This window comes from Henckelia pumila, chromosome 1 (genome assembly GCF_033568475.1).
Source record: "Henckelia pumila isolate YLH828 chromosome 1, ASM3356847v2, whole genome shotgun sequence".
NCBI lineage: Eukaryota > Viridiplantae > Streptophyta > Magnoliopsida > Lamiales > Gesneriaceae > Henckelia > Henckelia pumila.
In genome coordinates, this window is record NC_133120.1 from 116,649,228 (window position 1) to 116,672,338 (window position 23,111).

The following is a 23,111-nucleotide window of genomic DNA, read 5'->3' on the forward strand; positions in this document are numbered from 1 at the left end:
TTTTCTTTTAAAAAAATATATCATACTATGTTGTTTTAGAGATTTTATTTAGAAAGCCTATTATTTATTTAAACCAATGTACACCGAGCAATTTAGCTTTTTTTTTTTAATTAAATTGTGATACAAACTTGTTAATTTAATTATGTGAGATATCTTGATCCGTCAGATGACTCGACTCGATTTATATCAGCAATTAAAGATTTATTTATTAATCTGATGAGATATATGTTCATAAAGATAAAATTAACATGTGAAATCTCTTGAACTGGCCGACAGATAGTCTCATAAGAATTTCTTTTGTGTTTAATATATCTTATCTTATAATAATTAGATAACGAACAAAACATCATCACCCATTAATTTTATTGAATTATATCAATATTTATAAGTGCAAAATTATGAATTCTTTTGTTTTTTTTTATTACATTTAATGGAATTAATTCCCAAACTTTGATCAAAATAAAAATTAGATCCAAAATCTGAATCTGGAATACCCGAACTAGTTATCAAGTCGGGTTTAGGGCCGTAACGAAGACAATCCCGAATGGTTCAAAAGCCAAGTCTGCTCCACGCTTCACTCTCTGTCGCCGCAGGTGGTAGGCTGCATCTCTCCTCCACCATCTCCGTTCCCATTCGATGTACTCTTCTCCCTTTGATGCGTGATTCGTCGCAGAATGACACTATGCATCATCGCGGCAAAATCTCTCATCCCAACCAAAAACCTCTGCTCCTTTCAATTTCTTTGTTCAATCAACATTGATTTTTGTTGGAAGGTACGCTTTATTTACCTCTCTTCTCTTGCTCCCCACTCTTCGCATTGCCACTCACAATTCAATTACAATGGTTTCAAGTCTGATGGGAACAACAACACGATTGTAAATGCAAGTGACAGAAAGGTTGCATCTTCAAGTGGGGCTAGTCAAAATCTGATTTTGAAAGCATTGAAAGAAAACCCTGGGGCTTTTAGAGACATTTGTTGGGTTGTTCCAGATTATTTTAATTCTTTGGTTTTGGATTCTAATTCGTTTCTAACTATCATTGATTCGTTTCGCCACCGGCCGAAGATGGTGCTGAGGATATTCCGGTGGGCGGAGGGGCGAAAAGGATTTCAGCATTCGGAGTTTGTGTTTTGCAGTGTTTTAGAAGTGCTAGTGAATAATGGTTTGATGAGGTCTGCTTATTGGGTGATGGAAAAAGTCATTAATATGAATATGCATGGCATAACTGATGTTTTAATTGACGGGTATTTAGAAAATGAGGTTTCTTGTAAGTTACTTGATTTGTTATTATGGCTGTATACAAAAAAATCGGATGTTGAGAAGTGTCTAAGTGTTTTCGATAAAATGCTGAAGAACGGTTTTTTACCGGATGTAAAGAATTGCAATAGGATTCTTAGAATACTCAGGGATATGGATTTTGTTGAAAAAGCAAGGGAGGTGTATATATCGATGGCTCAGTTTGAAATTAAGCCAACTATCATTACATACAATACAATGTTAGATTTATTTTGTAAAGAAGGGAAGGTGCAGCAGGCACTTGATCTTTTGCTGGAGATGCAGAGGAAGGGTTGCTTTCCAAATGATGTTACCTATAATGTGTTGATCAATGGGTTGTCAAAGAAAGGTGAATTTGGGCAGGCAAAAGAGCTGATCACAGAGATGTTTAAGAAAGGCTTAAAGGTGTCTGCTTATGCCTACAACTCTCTCATAAGTGGGTACTGTCGGATGGGAATGCTAGTTGAAGCAATGGGGATTGGTGAAGAGATGGAAATAAGAGGATCTTTGCCTAGTGTATCAACATATAATGCTTTCATGCATGGCTTCTGCAAGCAAGGAAGAGTAGGTTATGCTATGCAGTGGGTTCCAGTTATGCTGAAAAAAAATTTGGTGCTGGATATAATATCCTACAATACTCTGATACATGGCTACTGTCTTTTGGGAAACACAAGGGAGGCTCTGTTCTTGTTATCAGAAATAAGGAAAAGAAATCTCAGTCCTTCTGCAGTTACATACAATACAATCATGGATGGGCTATCCAGACTGGGGGATTTAGAAGGTGCTAGGCAGCTGAAGGATGAAATGATTAATCATGGAATATCTCCTGATATTTTCACCTATACAATACTTATAAATGGTTCTTATCGGACGGGAAATCTTTGGATGGCAAAAGAATTTTACATGGAGATGCTTCACAAGGGGCTGGAGCCAGACCATTATGCATACACCACCCTTGTTGCAGGAAAAATGAAGCTTGGTGATATATCTGCAGCATTTAAACTGCAAGAAGAGATTTTAGCAAAAGGATTTCCACCTGACGTAATCACCTATAATGTATTTGTGGATGGTGTTGCCAAGTTTGGCGATTTAGAACAAGCTTGTGAATTATTTCAGCAGATGATAAGGGATGGAATTATGCCTGACCACATTACTTATACTAGCATCATCCATGCGCACTTGGAACTTGGGTACCTTACAAAAGCTAGGGAGTTATTTCATGAGATGATGAGCAAAGGCTTGTTTCCCTCAGTTGTGACATACACTGTATTAATCCATGCACATGCTGGCAAAGGTAGGCTGCAGCTAGCTCATTTATATTTCTCAGAAATGCAGGAGAGGGGTATTTGTCCAAATGTGATCACATATAATGTGTTGATAAACGGTCTTTGTAAATATAGAAAAATGGATGAGGCTTACAGAATTTTTTCCGAAATGCAATCTAAAGGAATAAGTCCAAACAAATACACCTACACTATATTGATGAGTGAGAACTGTGACCAAGGCAACTGGCAGGAGGTCGTGAGATTGTATAAAGAAATGCTAGATAGAGGAATCCAACCTGATTCTGTCACACATGGTGCATTTTTCAAACATTTTAGAACAGACTATAAATCACTTGCTGTCCAAGTCCTTGAACATATAGTTCTAGGTGACAGATACACGACTGAAGCAGTATCTTGAAACACGCTATTTGCTAGGTGAAGAATTTCATCTGATCCAACTTTCCCCACGGATGCTTCCGCAGGTATCACGTTTTGTGATATTGGCCATGTGATGTTTATGCTAATTTATTTTCCGTGTTTCTCAGCTTTGAAATTGGATGACTTTTAAGTCGTTCTGGTAAAGTATGATAGCTATCATGTTTCACATCCCTTCTACTTCTAGTATATAGAAATATGGGTCATCATATTTTCTGTCACTCACTGTGTAGTTGATGCCATGTTTTGCTTCTCCTTCTCACAGGTGATCTCCAGAAGTTTGTATGCCGAAAAATTGGTCTCTTGACTAATTAAGAAAGGTATGCTTGAGAATATTTTATGTAATTTTCTCTGCTTGATCATATTCAAAGGCAATATTTATGAGAACAGACGAATGTATTCTCCCGGCGTCTTGCGAACATTTTTATGAGAACATATGTTAAAGTCGGCATTATTATGATTTTGTTCTCCAAAAGACGGATAATGTCTATAATTATTCATCAGGGCCTATATTTTGGAAGGAAAATAACATGAACCTTTTTAATTTCAGTCCTTAATTAATTTTGTTGCTGACACGATTTTCCTCCCTATATCAATCATTGTTTCTTTTGGTCATCTCAGGGGACTACAACACCCTGTGCAGCAATGTTTGATCACATAAACCATTATCCTACTTGTTAGTTCATGCATCTTATATTGTGGTTAGAGCTTTCATTTTTTTGGGTTAATCACTGTTTTACTTCCGAATGTTTTATCAGAGAGGGTTCGTGCTCAATTCATTCAACACCATTCTTTTAAGCTTTTCAGAATGTGGTATAATTTATTACAATTTTACTGGAAGGATGAATACGCCGATAGCATTACATGTGGTCAGATAGGCATCAACTTCAAAAATGTGAAGTCTAGCAAATTTTTCCTCATCGAAAAGATATTGAGTGGTTCAACTATTTTATGCACATCTACATCTTTTTTGTAGATTAAAGTGCAATTCTTTGTATATTTATGTCTCTACTTATGGCTTATATACATGCTCAAATTCGCAACCAATGGAGGCACTAGTTTGTCCATTTTTTATGAAATTTGACAACAGTTTGGCTAATAAGAATTTCGTGGACCAATGTGGTGAATCTGAAAATACTTGTGTTTAAATGAAATACTCTGTCACATAGTTTTGGTTGTAATTTAGTTGGTACGTAAGGTTTTGTATGGAAAACTATGTAAAAACATTGAATCCTTTCACCAAAAAACTTAGGAAAGACATAATACCTTTGCTTGGTTTGGTCATTTTTCATCCTTTTCACGGTTCTGTCTATGTTGCCCTTAGGGTTGGCTACCCCAAGGGCAGATCAATGGCCCTGATTGATCTGCAGATCAAATCAATTGATCTGCACATCATCTGGGACCATTGACACTGCCCGTTTGCTAGCATAGAATTTTCCCCTTTTCACATCTCCACAATCATTCATTAGTATTGGTTTGGTTTTTTATCACCTACCTAAAATATCATATTATGATATTGGTTATATTAGAATCTGTAACATAATGTTTTAAAAAATTTAAAAGGGTTTATATTAATGATGTATACTATACAGAATTTTATATGATTTCATGTCTAATTTAAAATTACCTCCCTCAAAACTTTTAATTTTTTAAGATTCATTTTGGTATTATTGTTTATCAAGACCATGATAAATTATTATGCAATTTACTGTAATTCAGTTGCAGTATTTCCCCCATTTGAAACATATTCTTTTATCAACATGAACAGGTGAAGTTCAAAATTTTAAAATAAAAAGAAAGAATGCAATTCATCTAGGTCTTTGGGCATTTGACTCAGGTGAAACACGTAATTTCGTCGTGTACTCTCTTCCCTCTCTTATTGCTCTTCAAAATATGCACTTCCATTGTAGGCTTACTGCTCCGTGTTCCAGGAAACTGGTTAGAGATGTCCTATGGATGTTGCTGTAGCTCTGAAGTTTAGCATGCTATCTCGGTCAATCAAAGCATACACGATGGAGGTAACTTCAATAATTAATAACCCTGAGTTACTGAGCGTTTGGTCTTTAGGACTTGTTATTTATTTAAGGTAATTTTCATTAATGATTGGATTTATGCTGCCTCAGGTGTGTGCACAAGACCTTTTCTTGACTTCAGAATTTCATAATATATTTTTCCGTTCATCAGAAGTTGCTATGTCGGGGACGAGTTGGACATCATTAGTTAGGCAATTCATCTAGTTTTTTTTTTTCGCATAACTAAAACACAGTACCGAGTTTTAGTGGTCGGGGACGAGTTGGACATCATTAGTTAGGCAACTGAAAATTTCTATATATATATATATATATATATATATAATCAATGACATTTTAATACCATCAATGTAGTTGAATATGTTTGAATAAAAAACAATGAAAAATTTATAAAATGTTTGTAGAATCATTTTCGTGCATATTTCTCCGTAAGCAAGATATAGCGTTGTCCCTTGTGGAATCGAGAACCGAACATACCCTTTGTCATAGGTTTCTGATTTTCATAGTAAACCCTTTTATTTTTATCATGTAGCTTGTTTATTTAGTCATATTATTTTCGTTTCTTATAAATTGTGCGAGATAAAATAGATAATCATTAGTATTGATGAAAAATGAGGGTGATTGATTGTAAATCTTTTATTTCTAAAGTTAAATTTACAATTATCATAATTAGTTCAAATCAGCATGGATGCAGAAATTAATGTTAGGTGTTGCTGTATGGTATTTATATCAATTGTTATATTAGACCTTACTATGAGATGTTTTGCTTATGTGCACTTTTGGTACTCTTAATTAACAAGAGTATTTGGTTCAAAGTTCAAATTCATTCCACAGTAGTTAAAATGCAGTTAGGATTATATGATAGTATAGTTGCGCTCATATAAATACATCGTCTTGTAAAATTGTACGGTTCAGTTTTCATTTTCTCAACTTTCCATCTTGAACTCTCAAGTGTGATAAGTTTTGTTCCACCTTCATCCTAAGTTGAACCTGCTCATATCTGTGTTTGTGCTTTGTGCAGCTTGGTGATAGCTTGGCTGAAAACTATGTGAAAGGTAGCTGTCTTCTTGAAGTCATATGATACGTAGAACTTGCTCGGAAGTACCAAATTCTGGAACTACCCCCTTGCAAGACATTCTAGCTTCATGTGACAATTCTCAGTTCAACTTGTAAGTAGTCATCCTTTACATACATGCTAGATAAATTATCTTTGAGAAATACACCAAGAATAAATACTTTTTTTAAGTGATTTGAATTTATTGCTTCGTAAATTCCAGGAATTACCTACCTCAATTTTTGCAGAATAAGGCTAATTACGCTATTTCTGATACTGTAAAAATTGAGGTTTTTTATTACTTGTTGAGCTGTTAATACACCACGACCAGAAAAGAGGCAGCTTTTTAGTCTGACTTGTCAATTGTAAAAATCCACTTAAGGTTGTTAGTTATACCGTAGCATTTGTCCAGACCTATTGGAATTCCAACATTTGAGCACAAAATGTGGCTGATCAATGGTACGGGAGAAAGGATGACTGTACTTGGGCACCATCTCAAACAACAGGATTTTGGGGAAGGAGAAAAACATTAGATGCAAGTAATCAACTAAAGTAAATTGGATAAGTTGATTAACCAGATGGATGACCATTTTCATTTTCAGTGATTAGCATGTTTGTTGGGGTGGCCGGGTTATAAATGAATATTTTTCTACTGTCTTGGAAGCTGTCATGTGTTGTAGGAGTAACACAGAAAGATTTCTGTGGCAAATGTGGAGTATAAAAGGAAAGTTTATAACTTCATTATAATCTTCTATCTCAATCTCGTCTTAAATTAAAAGAGTGATGAATGAAGTAGTGGCTACTTTGGACTCTTTTTTGAGACACTTTATTATACTCATCAATTTAGTGATCTAGCTTTAACTTTTGGGGGCATGTCTCCTCTCTATCTTGAATCTCAATAACATCCTCTGCGCTATTTTCCGTAGTGGGAATCTTTATTTTCTCTAAAATTGAGGTATGCCAAGGGATGTGGTAGTCTACATAATAAAGTATCAGTGATGAAGGAATTTGGTGGCTTACCTATTCTTTCTTCAAACTAACCACGTATGGCATTTACTGGACATAGGTGTGATAAAGTGCATGACCTATGACATGAATCCTGGATTGTTACACCGTATCTTGCTGGCTGGAAGCTGAGAACAGACGTATACATGCGTTGAGGACGACCTGCAGTGCAGCTCGGTGTCTAGACTTGGTATTGCACAAATCTTGCTCGTGATTTATGAGCATTTGTATTTTATCTATTACTAATTACTAGATATTAAATGTGAGAACCATGGGAAAATAACTTTTGGGAATTGGGAGACCAATGGTAACTTGTACAATTATACACCTACGTTATTTTAGCTACATGTTCTCTATATACTTTACTTCTCTATTTGATATTGTCATCATTCGCTTATTATTCTTTCATTAATAAAATTTGCTCTTGAAATACATCTTTCATATTTCTGGTGATTATCCCTATAAGAGACGTTCTTTTGAAATAGAAAAAGAATATAAAAAGTGGGATATGAGTATTTTTACGAATGATTTTGCCAATTAAAACAAGTTAAAGAATTTGAAATCGATAAATTCAAGCACAACCTAAATTCATTAATACAATGTCAAATTTGAAAATAAAATTATTTTTCAAGAAACAAAGCATAAAAAAAGTTGGTAGATGGATGACTGCCAGTTTTGGCTTTTGTTGATTTGCAAAGGCTGCTGTCTAAATCGTGTAAGATGCATCCAAACCACTTGAAGTTATGCTAATACAAAGAAGTGCGGAAGAATTTATTACTAACATATTCTAATTTTGCTGTCCAAGAAAATTAAGCAAAAATTGTTCATAAGATACAAAAGGAGTATATTCCTAAGTCTTATTGTTTATACACAGTGAAAGAGAGCAGAAGCTTTGGACAAATTGTACATTCCTATGTTCTTGGAACTACAAATGATTCAATATTTACTCTTTCTTACCATTTTAGTTTTAGGCACACACGATGATGTAAGTTTTAGAACGATGATGTAATTTTTTTCAGTATGTTATATATTATAAAATTATAATAATTCTTAAGTATTTATGAAAACTCATGTATTGATGTGACATCAACCAAAGATGCAAGTGCCAAAACCGTAGGCAACTAACTCGGTATGTGCAAGAAAAACAAAATGTAGTATTTATCATTTTGCGATTTCGACTCTCTATATTTTCGTATGATGTTATTTACGACTGACAATGACAAACACTTAATATAAACAGTGGCAACATTCCTACATAAAAGGAACTAAAACCACCAAAAACTGAAAGACACTAAACTAAAGTGAAATCACTCAATACAGATGATCAAACTCGCATAGAGTCATCCATACTGTACAATTTTTCTTTAAATTTATTTTTTCGTAAAACTTGAAGTTTCTGTCTCTCACACTCTCAAGGAAAGATGGAGAAATCCACCTTGGACTAATTCCCATCCAAGTATGAGCAATAAACCAACAAGGTGTTTTGATGGCTTTGTCCACTTGCAGATGGTCGATCACTCCGAAGCAAAGATTCCACTGGCCATCAATTCACAAACAATAAACATCCTTTGAAATATCCAAATTTATAACAAAGTTCCCTTTTTTGTTCCCTTTAAAATCTCAAAATAATCTTAGCTATTTCCGCCTACAAATTACTATAAAATCATCAAACAAGACGCACACTGTTTCAGCCTCCTTCTAGTGGACCAAACAAATAACAACAATCACAATAACTAATGGCTTCTGCTTCATGTAAGTTGGCACCCTTCTGTATCCACACCTCCAACAACAAAAATGACAAGAACACACACAAACACTCACTTCAATGTGTGAAAATCAATGGGTCCAAGAGTTTTTCTGCATCAAGAATGGATATTTTGAGCCATGATCACGCGATGCCAATAGCTTCTGTCGAAGAAAACATACAAGTTCTCGAGCAACAGATTCGACAGAATATACCGACCAAGAAGCAACTAGTCGATCCCTTCCGACAAGGGGCCATTATATTGGATGGAGTTGGATACAGGCAAACCGTCGTTGTAAGATCATATGAGGTCGGCCCGGATAAAACCGCCACCATAGAAAGCATTCTTAACTTACTTCAGGTGATCATATATATATATGAAGTTTGATTTCAAATTTACAAGTAACATACTTAGATGAGCTTTATTTCAACTCTATGCTTACTCTGGTGGTGTAGGAAACAGCATTGAATCATGTGTGGATGTCAGGGCTTCTTGGCGACGGATTTGGCGCGACTCATGGCATGATGAAAAACAATCTCATTTGGGTTGTTTCAAGAATGCAAGTTCAAGTTGATCATTATCCAATATGGTATTTCAAACTACTCTCATTTATGTCACAAAATATATATAGAATTGTCACATACATGATATATATCAGTACATAAACTATAATATGCAAGTATATTTTTCAAAAAATGTAACAGGGGTGAGGTGATGGAAATAGACACATGGGTTGGAGCATCAGGGAAGAACGGTATGCGGAGAGACTGGTTACTCCGGAGTCAAGCCACAGGCCTGGTTTTCGCCCGTGCAACCAGGTGCGAACTCGACTTTTCCAGTATAGATAGTCTGTTGGTTTTATTGGCCTTTTTAGGACAAAAACCTGCCCTGTGATGAAATTCTAGATTTTGAGTTGAAAAGTTGTGTTTGAAACAGTACATGGGTGATGATGAACCAGCAAACGAGACGTCTTTCGAAGATGCCGGATGAGGTGAGGGCAGAAATCTCACCATGGTTTATTGAGAAGCAAGCAATAGAAGAAGAAAGTGGCCCTGAAAAGATAGATAAATTGGATAACAACGCGCGTTACATGAACACAGACCTAAAGGTAACCAATCTGCCATCATCTTCTACACTTGTTTTTTTACCTCAGATGATCACTAAAGAACAGCTTGTTTCTTCCAACTTTCGCAGCCAAAGAGAAGTGATTTGGACATGAACCATCATGTGAACAATGTGAAATATGTAAGATGGATGCTTGAGGTAGAAACACCAAACTTTCCTACTCTTACATAACGAAAAACGAACCAAACCACTCTATCGATCTTGATCGTTTTAACGTTTTGTTTCAGACGATCCCGGATGAATTCTTGGAGAATCACCAGCTCTCAAACATGATTTTAGAGTATAGAAGAGAATGTGGGAGTGAAGATGTGGTGCAATCCCTTTGTGAACCTCAAGAGTATGAAATAATAAAAAGTGGAATTATTCACCAATGCACTCATCACATTGGTGCAAATGGGCATGCTTTGTCATCTCATGAAATTCTTCAAGAAAATGGGCATTTCATACCATTATTTCTTGGGCCATATAGCTACACACACTTGCTGCAAATAAAAGGGGAGCCTAAAAATGAAGAAATAGTGAGAGGAAAGACAACATGGAAGAAAAAGCTCACAACTACTACACCCTTATTTCCTTGATTAGTCCAAGATTTTTGTTCCACATGCCTAATGTTTCATGTTCATATGTGCATGCATTATTGAGCAACATAATTTATGTTATATAAAGTAATATCTGCTTAGTGACACATTTGCCACAAATTATGTATGTCTGTACGTAGCAATTTGTTTTCATTTACAGTTTAAAATGTCGATGCCTACGTAAACCCTCGAGGGACGAATAAAGTCTAAAGTCAGTATTGGCCAAGTTTTGAACAATAACTAATATGGAAAATTATAATTTTGGTGATGTCATTTGACCTTTTTTTTCATTTTTATTCATGTAAATTTCAAGTTGCAGTCAGTCTTATACGTTGATGTTTATTCTTGTTTTCATTAGAGTATTCACTTGGATCAGTTAGACACGTAACGAATTTTTGACGTCACTTATCAATTTTCAGTGTCACGTCATCAATTTCCGACGGCATGTCAGTGCTCCAATGAAAAATGGCTAAAAGTGATAATAAGCACCGACTTAACTCAAACTACACATTGAAAACTTAAGAGACTTTGAGAAGATTAAATTATAAGATGACAATAGAGATATAAATACTCAAGATTAAATTATAAGATGAACAAGTTTGAGATAATTAATATCTCTAGTTCATACCTAATTGTAACGAACCCCAACTTAAAAATAAAAAATAAAATAAAATTATACTTCTTCATCGATTCTATACCTTAGAAATCGGAGTCAACCTACATGCATGTAACACAACATAATTGTCTCAAGTTAAGCAAACACGCATCTTGGGAGAAACTTTACATCACTCACTCATCCTAAAATTGTCTCAAGTCAAGCACGGCTTTTATGTGCTTCCAAATAGAATATGTATCTTGTTGATATGACTATCTATCAAATTATTTAAGCCCTACTCATTTGTACAGTCTCATACCTGCACACACTTGAAATCTCTCTCGTTCTTGTGTAAGATCGATTTATTCATGTTCCTCTTCGCTTAAAAGCCTATCAGGAGCAGCCCCTTTGTCTGTGCAACTTTTTGGTACCGTGTATCGTACCGTTTGGTTGAGGGATATGATAAATAATATAAGGATAAATAATATAATGTAATAAAAAAATAAATAAAAAATAATAGTTAATATATTATTTAATTTGATTGATGGATTATAATTTATTTGATTTGATTGATTAAATTTTATATAATAATGTTAAATGACCATTTTGTCTTTTTAACATTAAATAAAATATAAAATAATATTATTTATATGGGTAATATAGTAATTTAAATTCAATGATTTGATTGATGTAAGATAAATTATTAATGATTTGATTGATGTAAAATTAATAATTAATAGATGAATAAATAATATTATGAGAAGAACGCGGAATTGGATGAGATAAATTATACAATAATTATTAATATTGTGTACCAAACGGGGGTAATAATAATAATAATAATAATAATAATAATAATAATAATAATAATAATAGTAGAAGAAGAAGAAGAAGAAAAAAAAAAGCGTGAAAAGTAAACAGCACGATCCAAAAGATGTCAAAATTAAAAGTAGAGGACGATGAAAGAGAGAAAATTAAAAAAATTAAAATTTTTGGATTTTTTTATTTTTTTAGAATAATTTTTGGAAATTTTTTAGACCAAGTTAATGTTGCTTAAATTTGATTATTTTACACCGACTCAAAAGTCATGTCATGGTCAAAGATATTTTTATATCATAGCAATCTTCCATTAAAAATTGACTTTCTTGGATTAGGAACATTGTTGCATTGACAAGAAAGGAATTTTACATGGCCTTGTGTAATACTTGCTTTAATTTTATGTTTTGTTTTTTTTGGTATCTCTATTCTTTTGGCTTATAATACATGGAGATCGATTTTTTTGGTTAATGCAGCTACTCGATTTTGAATGAAAAATTACATTTTTTTTATATTTTATATTTGTCTATTTGTGTTTTTTTGAACATTTTAATCATGTTTTCCTACATGGCACTGATATGACGTTGATATATGGACATAGGGGCGGATCTAGGATTTAATGTTTGAGGAGGTCGCATATCATGTTATGACAGGTGGTGTTGTCAAGTGTCGACAAAAGTCGTATGTTAATGACAACATATTTAAGGTTTAAAAAATATTTGTTACTACTAATTTTGTTTAGTAATGCTAAAGTTGCAACAAAAATTGTAAAAAAAAATTTTACACTATAAAAAAATTCAATACAAATATTTTATTTATCAAATCTTATAATACATTAAATGAAAAATCTCACGATAAAATATCAAAATATCACGATACTATTGCAAAAATTCACTTTTTTAAGATATTTTTCAATAAGAAAAAATGAGTGAAATAAAATTTAAAAATTAAGGTTTTAGTTTCATATGATATTTCTCCGTTTAATGGTAATACATTATAAAAAACAAAAAATTCAGTCATCTTAACAAAGGCTCATTTTCAACTCAGAAAAAAAATATTGAAATCGACGTCTATTAAATCCAACATAGATATATATATATATATAATAAAAATTTAAAACAAACTCAAAAATAGATAAATAAATAAAAATTTTAAAACAAACTTAAAATTAATAATGATGAAAGATAGTGAACCATGTACATCTAGACTTAACCCAAAGCTATCCCTTCTTACACCATGAATATTTTCAGGATACCAGCAGTCCTATGCAAGAGGATTAAGACAATGATAACCAAATTTTGGTGGGGGGCAAAGGGGGATGAAAAGAAGATTCATTGGAGGAAATGGAGTTTGATGTGTCGTCACAAGGCTCAAGGTGGGTTGGGTTTCCGGGATTTAATTTCTTTCAATCAGTCATTATTGGCTAAACAGGCTTGACGCCTTCTTACCAATCCTAACTCTCTTGCGAGCAAGTTATTTGAAAAAAATTATTACCCAAATGAAACAAACCTACAAGCAACACTCGGACATAACCCCTCTTTTACTTGGAGGAGTATTCTTTGGGGTAGAAATATTCTTCAGCGTGGAGTGAGATGGAGAATTGCGAAGGGCTCTAAGGTTTTCATGTTAAACGAGCCTTGGTTGTTAAGACCGAGATCTTTCAAGCCTATAACAACCCCTAACCAGAATATATTGCACCTTAATGTAGGAGATTTGATGACGGATGGAGGTGAATGGGACTGGACTAAGGTGGCTAATTCGCTTTGGGAGGTGGATCAGGAGGAGGTATTACGAATTCCAATTGATAGAGAGGAAGGAGCTGATAAAATAATTTGGCACTATACTAAAAATGGTGAGTACACGGTCAAATCGGGCTACCAATTAGCTATGACGTGCGAGGAAGGCACAAGCCTTGGGATGAATTGTGGTCTTACAAACAGTCTTTGCAAGATGTGGAGAATGAAGATTCCTAACAAGGTAAAAATTCATATTTGGCGTCTTATTTTCAATGCTTTACCAGTACGTCTCAATCTTCATAGAAGAGGTATAAAAGTGGATGTAAGTTGTCCAAGATGTGGCTCAATATCAGAAGATATCATTCATGTTTTTTGGTATTGCAAATTTGCTAGACAAGTTTGGAAGTTGACTGAGTTTTGGCCTTCACTGAGCGTCTTTATGGGGAGAGATTTTGGAGATCTATTTCACTGGATATTTGAACAAGCACAACATTCTAAGTTGGAACAGTTTTTGTTAATATGTTGGGGCTTGTGGTTGAATCGTAATCGCTTGATCTTTGAAGGAATCTCCCAATCGCCTACAGATATCATAGCCCGAGCTTCGAGCATCGGTGAGGCGTTTAATTCCACTCCGCATAATTATCAGCCGATGGTTAGCCGAATTAAAAGGATGGTTCCCTGGAAGCCGCCGCCTGTGGGTGAATTGAAAATTAATGTCGATGCAGCAGTTCTTCAATCTTCTGAACACTTTGGGATTGGCATTGTTGGGAGAGATGCGAATGGGCACACATTAATCGCGGAGGGTAGAATAATCAAAGGCAACTTCACTCCTCTTATTGCTGAACTCATGGCAATTAGAAGGAATTTTGAAGGCCATGAGTACTGGTTGGACGAACTGGACAATAGAGTCGGATGCTCTAGCTGCTGTGAAGGTTGTCTACAAGGAGGAACCATTCTCGATGGAGGAACCTATTGTCAGGCACATTAGATTACTTTGCTCTTACAATCACAGAAAATGGGTGCAACACAGTCCAAGAACATCGAACAGAGTGGCAGACTTTTTAGCTCGTTTGTGTTTATTATCTGGGAACAACTTGGCTTTTGAGAATGCAATTCCTTTGTGTATCTCATCTGTTGTAAAAATGGACTCGAGGAACTTTTGAATGAAAGTTTTTTCTGGGTCAAAAAAAAAAAAAAAAGCTACATCATTATTATTAAATTTTATTAACTATTTAATAATATATATATATATATATATATATATACCATTTTTTAAAAAAAAAATTGGAGGGTCCTTACCCTCCATAGCCATACGCTGCATCCGCCCCTGTATATGGACATTTTAATCATTTTTTTCTTACATGACACTGATGTATGGACATGTGTGATATAACATTTAACAATGTAAACGAATCGAATCGATCTGAATAATATTAATAAAAATTCAAGGCTTTAATCTGGATCGAATTAAGTATATTTGAGTCCAAACTTGATTCGAAACTCAAAAATTTTATATTTTTTCGCTCAAGTTCAGGTCGAAATGTTCCAACTATTCACGTGCTATTGGAATTATTGCTAGAACATTAAGGTTCGAATAAATATTTGGAAGCTCCAAATACATATATATTAAATATATAATTATATTATATTAATAAACTTTTAAAACTTGCGAGCGGCACTTGAACTATCGAACCAAATAATTTTTACTCAAGTTCAAAAAAAAATTCGAATATGTTCAAATTCAACTCGAGTTCGATAATTTCTTAATGCAAATCAAATATTGATCAAATCAACTAGAAAAACTCACGAAAAAACTCGATTCATTATAGCCCTAATCACATCAATTTTCTCACTGAGAAAAACTAAAATTGTCAAAAAATATATCATATAAGAATGAAATTTGATAAACATACAAAAATATCATATTAAAAATGAAATTTGATAAACATACAAAATGTCAAAATTACAATGGAAACATATCATAGACAACTTTCCCTAATTAATTAAATTACAAAATAGTACTGTTTTTGAATAATTATGAAGTAATAATTTATTTTATTTTATTTTATACTATAAAGGCCACTCTTTTTTTTTTAATAGTCTATAAAGGCCACTCTTATCATGTCATGAAATTCAAAATTTTAAATTGTTAGACCAACTTCAATTCATCAAATTACAAGGAAGAAAGAAAACAAGAGTACTCCTTACAAGCCATTCTCCAATACATTATTTGACTGATGGGAAAAAATGACACTTTAGGGGGCCTAATATAAAAGAATTAGTTTTCACTACATAAAAAATGGTGAGGTCTAACCTAAAAGAGAGCTTTACAATGAAGAACATAATGTTACTTATAAACAAGGTTAACTTACTCTAAGAAAACCACGTAATTTTCGCGAAAATGGAACTTATTGTCTCTTTCTCCTCATCAGTTGATGCATTTTCCATGACCACACGCCTAATGATACTACCAGTCCAACTCCGATAGACGTCCAGAATAAGACTAACCACTTGGGCATTGGATTCGGGAATTGTCCTTCAAGACGTGTATAAACAAGTTAAAATCTCGCGTAGTGATGACTGACAAAAGTTAACAAGATATTGTAATACATCAAAATTTTAAACTTGAAAAAAACTCACTATGTCCAAACTTGATGCAGATGAGAAGTTCAACAATGCAGATTGCAAGTGACAGCCAACAAAAGGCTCCCACCTTTTTCATCGGTTTCCTGGGAAAAAAAGAGAAAATTTGTTGAGTAAAAGGTGAAAAATCAAATAAAAGGACCAATATATTTGTATCAGTCAAAAGGTGAGATAGTAGGGAAATACCTGTCTTGAAGATATGAATTGTACTCGCGAATAGCTGGTATTGCGATAAGCCACCACAAAACCAAGCGGTATATAATGAGGGGATTTCGTGGGGGAATCCAAAGACAGAACTTGAGAAAGAATGTGTTGAGTTCCACAGTCAAGAAGCCAACGCATAGGCTAAGAACTTGAATGAATCGCAGCGGACCAAGAAAAGGGTGCCATTCATCTTTATCCCACTGGGCTGGTGTAAATTGACCCAATGTTCTTTTGACCTGAAAATTGGGAGGAAAAAAAGAAGAAATGAGTGAAGTAAATATATGTCACTCATGCCAAATGCAGAAGGTGAAATTGCTCCATATTTTTCACGAAGAAGTGTCAAATTCATCTAAGTTTTACAAAATCGTTAAACGACGATACTGTCAAGTGATGACAACGGTTTCCATGGATGCAAAGATCCAACCCTTTGTACTCATATAACTACATCCATAGTATCTTTCAATCAAGTATACAGTACTACATCGATGCGATGAAACAGATTTTTCATGAGAAAGTGTAGTAGATCCAACATACTTTGCCCATGATGTTTGGCTGGCGGCTTATACCAACCCACTCGTAGGTTTTACCATCAAAGTACCGAACAGTACGCATACCAGCCCAAATACCTGCACAGCAAAGAAGAAACATGTTATATACACGATTCTACCCAGAAAAAAGGTACTCTCAGCAACGGAAGTCAATCTGCAGTGAAAAGGACAGAAGGGCTATAGGAAAATGCTGAGAAACAGGGGAAAGTTCAGTAAGTTTGGATAAATTTTCGAAGATAACCATGGGAGTTAAATGTGGCATTTAGTTGGGAAACTCAACTAAAGTTTTCCCCCATATTCCTTGTTTTCAGATATAAGACTTGGGCATATATTTATGACTGAAACATCGAGTATCATCTTTTAACCAACGTATCGAGTAATTTCAATATAGGGATAATTCAAGACCAAGACCAACTTTAATTAATCGCTTCTCCCCATGCATAATCTTTCTGTGTTAGCTCGAGGGAGTTGCGGCTATGCCCCTTTTCCTACTCAGAAATATGCTATAGGCATTCAGTGTCAATTTGAAGCTAATGTGACACAACATTCCAGGCAGAGGAATAAATTTTCGCCTTGGCAATGGCAACAAGGGGAATATTGAGGCTATTGCCAATAGAAATGAAAGTTGGATTAATTGCAACATGTTCATTTAATAACACTGACAAACTTTATGTGGTCACATATACACCAATGTTTCGGAAAAGGGATGGCGATCTCTTGAACATGCAAACTTTCAACCACACGGTAGCATAAGCAAGAATAACAACCCAGGACAAATGGCAATACATGGCTCTACATATAATGGCTGTCGAAGGTAATGGGTTCGAGGTTCTGATTAAACAAGCAAAGGATTCATGCATAGCCGATTAAACTCTAAGCAGACATGCACCAAAACCAGAAAGGAAACCAAGAATTTCATACCAAACCAATTGCAGATTAATATGTCAAGAATGATGCTGTCCCACCAGCACTCGTTGAAATTTGGCAGCATGTGACGAAAAGTAAGCTGGAAAAAGAGAATATTAAAATCAGCTTACTGAAGAACTGCATCTAGTTTCGCATTTGCTCGATACATAAGAAAGAAGAAAATGCAGCATGCCAAAAATAAAATATGACCTCCATCAGCTCAAATCCAATTGAAAGTAACCATAAAAGAGGCTGATTACGGATCATTATAGCTTTCCCCCACCATCCAAGAAAATGAGCCAGAACAAACTCATCAAACAGTGTGTCCTAGAAACAAGTAACAATAATGTACGTTTTTAGCTGCTGGACATTGTTTATTTACAACAACAAATAAAACAAAATAGAATCTAAAGGTTTGAGTAAATACAAAGATAACATACATAAACATTCTTAAACCTGCTTGTCGGATTTTCCGGTAAATAAATACGGCAATCAGCACCATAAGATCTTTCTGGAAGTTCTACATCACAGCAATTGCATATAAATTAAGCAATCGTTAACAATCAAGTGCAACCAGACTAATAAGGATGGCTGGCCTGTGATGCCACCATCGCAACAAAAAATATACATCCATTGGTAAAATGAGAACAACCAGAAGTTCCAAATCCCTTACCTACACCAAGATCAGGATGAAGGTACTTCATAAATTGTCTAGCATCGTCACGCTTCTGGTAACAAGAAACATAACAGGTGTCTGAATACACTTCACACAATTCTCAAACATTAGCACGTGTACATAGAGCATCAATGCCATCAGCAGATAATTTATACAGAACCCAGAATCAGTATGCACAATATACTACCATGTTCTACGAAAATGACAGCAGATGATTGTGTTCTAATCCAACTCTATCTTGAAATGCATATTGAAGTTATTCAGAGAATCGCTGTATAACATGAAAAATGACCACAACTAACAGAAAAGCAGAGTCCTTTTGGCTTGCCACTGGCAAAACTCAATGCTCAATATCAATATACTTTCAGAACACAACTTCAATAGCACTAAATGTTCCAAATAAAATCCTTAACATTGGAAAGTACCCAACTCCGTAAGTGAAATAATCCACAAAGACAAAAAGGTAAAGCTGAGAACGCTGGCTAAAGACTAACCTGGAAAAGTAAAAATGTCAATGCAACGAGGTAAATGACAGCCAATCCATGAACGAGCCTCCAAATTGCAGGATGAGGACGAATAAGTACCCTGCAACAAAGATATGACCTGACTCAGCAAATAGACTAAGGAAAGTCTTTACTATAAATGAATAAGTCAACAAAGATTCTGCTTATCAAAAGAAAAAAAAGGAGCATCTCCGTCTGCGTTTCATGATGGTGTTCCATGGATTATTTCATTTCAGTTAACTTCCTCACTTTGGTACCAGCCAATTCATTTGATTAACCACCTTATATATGCCAACCCCCTGATTTAACTTGACACGTGGCCTCGTTCAAAATAATTTCAATCTATAATACACACACACAACACATATATTAAAAGATTTTGAAACCGGATTCAAAGAGTTGGAATGCCTTACAGCAAATAAAGCAGTGAAGAGGAGACCATCGATGGGTCCTCAAATTGTGATACTGAAATTATTAATAGTGTGCATGTTCTCGTGTTCCACCTTTAATGATGAGTGATGACAAATTATAGAAGAGGAACTCATAAGTGCAAAATTTTAGTCAAAGTTTATAGATAATCTGCAAGTTAATCATAAAAGCATTTACCCACTCACTCACATCCGAATCTAATCCGTCTGCATAATGGCCCACAGATAGCAATGCTCTCTCAACATTAAAATTGATGAGATAAAAAACTGAGACGGGAAAAGATATTACCCCTAAGGCCAAAACTAGTGATTTTTATATCTCCACCTATAACCCGTCGATAATTCTTAAAATCCATCAATAAGCAGATATGTCCGAATTCAGATAAGCAAGCGAAGAAAAAATAATTGTGTACCCTTTCATTTTCACGACACATAAGCAAACTTATGCAGCAAATTATAACAAACATATATACATCCAAATGTCATATTCCCATGCTTCCAGGTCAGAGAGACATAAGATAGGGACATACAAAGAATGTTCGATATGAACTTACGTCGAAGGAGCTTGTAACAAACAATAAGCAAGGAACACTGCAACCATTGCCCATAATCCCCTACAGAATATATTAGTTAACAGTTGCGACATCTTAAATCACTAAAATAACAAAGAATAGAGGCAATAAAGAGAGAAAACTAAGTAATGTGCATATGTATACAAAGATTTCTACAGCCTGTGTGTGTAGAAGTATATTGATAAACACAAAATTTTAAAAAGGCCACTAGAACACCTTTTCACGGAAGTAACGAGTTCTCGTTCTACACTGTTTTCAGGATCAAGTGCTCCACTAGCCCACCTGGAAACAGAATTCAAATCAAGAAAACAAAATGGTAGTGGTATATTTGTGCAGTTAATCTTCAAATTGTGGAAGATGCTCTACATTTTGTATATGGATATTTTTCAAAATATATGAAGATGAGTGGAAATACTGGATAACAGGTCCAGCCAATCAACTTAGATTGTCATAATAAAATATAAATCTTTTAATCAGTCAAGAGCTATCATCAGTTTCTCAGGCCAAACAACGAGTTACAAAAACAAAAAAGACTACCTAAAGACCAACCTACTTACACAAGAAAGCATGCACCAATTAGTAGCAATGTGATGGTCCGAGGCTTGTATGCCCAAGCAGTCCATGGATCAAGTTCATCATCAATGCTTGTTGTACTCGTATCGCCATTTTGATAACCAACAAGATCTCTCCGTCTAGCTCTCCGGTGACCATTAGGTTCCATATCATAGAATATTAGACCTTATCCTTTCCAAAGACAAAAGTGAAAAAATATATAAGTTAAGAGGTGCCAGAACAAGAGAAATGATCCTAACATATCGAATAAAAAAGGGGAAACTTTAGAATAACATCTGCAAACCCTGTTTGGCATCCTATCCTATGCTTCAGAAAATCCTGACTAACCAAATGGCTCTAAAAGTCTAACCAAAACTTGGCTCAAATTTTTCATACCCTTGGAGTATTTGAACCCAAATGCTGAAACAAGGCAAAGTAAGTTCCTGCAAATTCAGAGAGTAACAATTAGACACTAAGTAGAGGAAATCTCAATGGTGTCAGCAAAATCCATGACCAATCGATGTAAAAACCAATTATAGGGGAATAGGAATTTAAGTTCCAAACAGTTGCAATCAATAATAATAACAATAATAATACCCACCACCAAGAGAACCAACATTTTTCAAGAATTTCAAAAGTGCGACTCAATCTCTTACTAACACCAAACCCAACAAATTAGTAAAAGATCGATACAATATTTGTGCTAGCCAATACATATTAGCTGTCCGTATTCAAGCAACAGTAAAAAGAAATAAATAAACAAACAATAAACAGTACCAATTGTCTGTAAATTAACTAACTTTTCACCTCGAAGATTAAAAAAAAGATACTGAGGTCACCATCAACACCTAAATTGAACAAAACCCTGAAACGATTGGGAAAAGTATTTCACTGCATGCAACGAAAACGAAGGAAAAACACCCAAAAAATTCAAATGAAGCACTGTTCCCAGAATCCAAAAGTCTTCTCCTTTCCCAATTGAAAATAGGTTCGAAACCAGAATTAGAAAACATGAAGAAAAAAAAAATTCACGACCAATGCATGCGAAAATTCATGTGCCAAAAGAATCAACAGAGGAAAAAGAACGGGTAAGACACATATCCCTGCACATATTCGGGGAAACACACATACACACACACAAGAGAGAGAGAGAGAGAGAGAGAGAGAGAGAGAGAGAGAGAGCTAGCAATAAACACACGTACAAATAGAAACAGAAAACATTTTCTTTCAAAACGCTAATGATAAATATGAACAATCATCACAAACAAATGATTTAGTGAGAGAATTATTCAAAGAACCCAAAAAAAAAATCCAAACTTCAGCACATAATTCCTTCCTCACTCACGTAGGGGGGGAAAAAAAAAAGAAGCCACCCGATTGGATGACGAAACAATCTAAGCCTTCAGATCAAGAATCCAACACACAAGGAGAGATGGGTATCGAGATTCGAAAGAGGAAGACGACGAATCCGAAAAAGGAGAAAAGTCCAGAAACAGAAAAACCTGTCTCCACAGCGCCGAGCGAAAACAGACGAAAATCGAGGGAAAATCTTGGCAGCGGAGAGCAGAGAATGATAATGATGATGATCACAGAGAAGGGAAAATTGGACTGTGTATATATATATATGTATACATATATATGTATATGTATAGGCGCACACATTACATTACATTTGACATACGGAATACATCGTGGCCACCATTGCAAGGAAGAGGTGGCGGCTAAAAGGCATAAGCAGTGATATATATGTGTAGTCGTACGGTTCGGTCAAACCAAATTATTATTATTATATTATTACCAAGGGGAGCAAATTTTTATTCATTTCATGTGGGCCCCCTGCCCACCATTGCATTTAACTTGCACCAAATGGATTAACATAAATTAACACCAAAAAACGAAAACATTTACATTTTTGTGAGTTTGTTTCACGAATTTTGGGTCAATTGGCTTAATTTTATTTATATTATATTATATTATATTAAGAAGTATTATTTTTTAATCGATGATTCAAATAAGATACATATATCACGTGAATTGTGATAATAACCATAAAAACTAAAAGAATATAAGTTGGATGTGTGAATAAAATATTATCGTGTTGAATTTTTAGAGCGATAAAACTATAAAAGTACAGACGGGAAGGTTGTCGTTCGGATAAGTAATTGCCTCAATACTTGGGTAATTAAAAAAAATTTATAAACTATAATACTATCTTTGATTCAATTATATAGGTTTTCTTTCAATTTTTTGTTTGTCTTAAAATAAATATATTTCAGTTTCTACATTTAGTTGCGGCTTAAATAGATCAATCATGTGAGTTTTTTAAACCCCGATTTTGTGTTAACTTATATTTAATTTACTTGAAATCGTTGATTTTACTTCTACATAAAAATTATTATGGTAAAAGTTAGGGGATAGTTA

The 23,111-nt window shown here is 34.5% G+C and overlaps 3 protein-coding genes across 27 annotated transcripts; 2 read left to right on the forward strand and 1 right to left on the reverse strand.

The window, feature by feature from the left end:
- Positions 1 to 533: 533 nt before the first annotated feature.
- LOC140886696 (uncharacterized) lies at positions 534 to 7,430 on the forward strand. 18 transcript variants are annotated; one of them, XM_073293444.1, is made up of 6 exons: positions 534 to 3,021; positions 3,240 to 3,294; positions 3,596 to 3,912; positions 4,743 to 4,992; positions 6,026 to 6,173; positions 7,125 to 7,430. In XM_073293444.1, exon 1 carries the CDS (start codon positions 675 to 677, stop codon positions 2,955 to 2,957), a length of 2,283 nt encoding a protein of 760 aa, XP_073149545.1. In that variant the 5' UTR covers positions 534 to 674; the 3' UTR covers positions 2,958 to 3,021; positions 3,240 to 3,294; positions 3,596 to 3,912; positions 4,743 to 4,992; positions 6,026 to 6,173; positions 7,125 to 7,430. The 18 variants fall into 18 exon arrangements, with proteins under 18 accessions (XP_073149545.1, XP_073149571.1, XP_073149644.1 ...); XM_073293470.1 differs by having other exon boundaries at positions 4,906 to 4,992; XM_073293543.1 differs by lacking the exon at positions 3,596 to 3,912 and having other exon boundaries at positions 534 to 2,568; positions 4,743 to 4,811; positions 4,906 to 4,992; positions 7,125 to 7,429.
- Positions 7,431 to 8,799: 1,369 nt separating this feature from the next.
- LOC140881154 (palmitoyl-acyl carrier protein thioesterase, chloroplastic-like) lies at positions 8,800 to 10,511 on the forward strand. Its single transcript, XM_073286269.1, has 6 exons — positions 8,800 to 9,168; positions 9,264 to 9,397; positions 9,513 to 9,626; positions 9,745 to 9,916; positions 10,003 to 10,071; positions 10,161 to 10,511. The coding sequence occupies exons 1-6, from the start codon at positions 8,800 to 8,802 to the stop codon at positions 10,509 to 10,511; spliced, it is 1,209 nt and encodes a 402-aa protein (XP_073142370.1).
- Positions 10,512 to 15,928: 5,417 nt separating this feature from the next.
- Positions 15,929 to 22,379, reverse strand: LOC140874593 (CDP-diacylglycerol--serine O-phosphatidyltransferase 1-like). Of its 8 annotated transcripts, none has more exons than XM_073277910.1 (14): positions 22,193 to 22,379; positions 21,087 to 21,133; positions 20,696 to 20,882; positions 20,355 to 20,420; positions 20,121 to 20,157; positions 19,130 to 19,220; positions 18,633 to 18,713; positions 18,400 to 18,479; positions 18,170 to 18,286; positions 17,975 to 18,059; positions 17,040 to 17,131; positions 16,488 to 16,741; positions 16,299 to 16,387; positions 15,929 to 16,194 (listed from the first exon to the last, which is right to left on the reverse strand). In XM_073277910.1, exons 3-14 carry the CDS (start codon positions 20,857 to 20,859, stop codon positions 16,067 to 16,069), a joined length of 1,284 nt encoding a protein of 427 aa, XP_073134011.1. In that variant the 5' UTR covers positions 20,860 to 20,882; positions 21,087 to 21,133; positions 22,193 to 22,379; the 3' UTR covers positions 15,929 to 16,066. The 8 variants fall into 8 exon arrangements, with proteins under 8 accessions (XP_073134011.1, XP_073134029.1, XP_073134018.1 ...); XM_073277928.1 differs by having other exon boundaries at positions 18,633 to 18,687; positions 20,121 to 20,180; XM_073277917.1 differs by lacking the exon at positions 22,193 to 22,379 and adding an exon at positions 21,498 to 22,169.
- Positions 22,380 to 23,111: the final 732 nt, after the last annotated feature.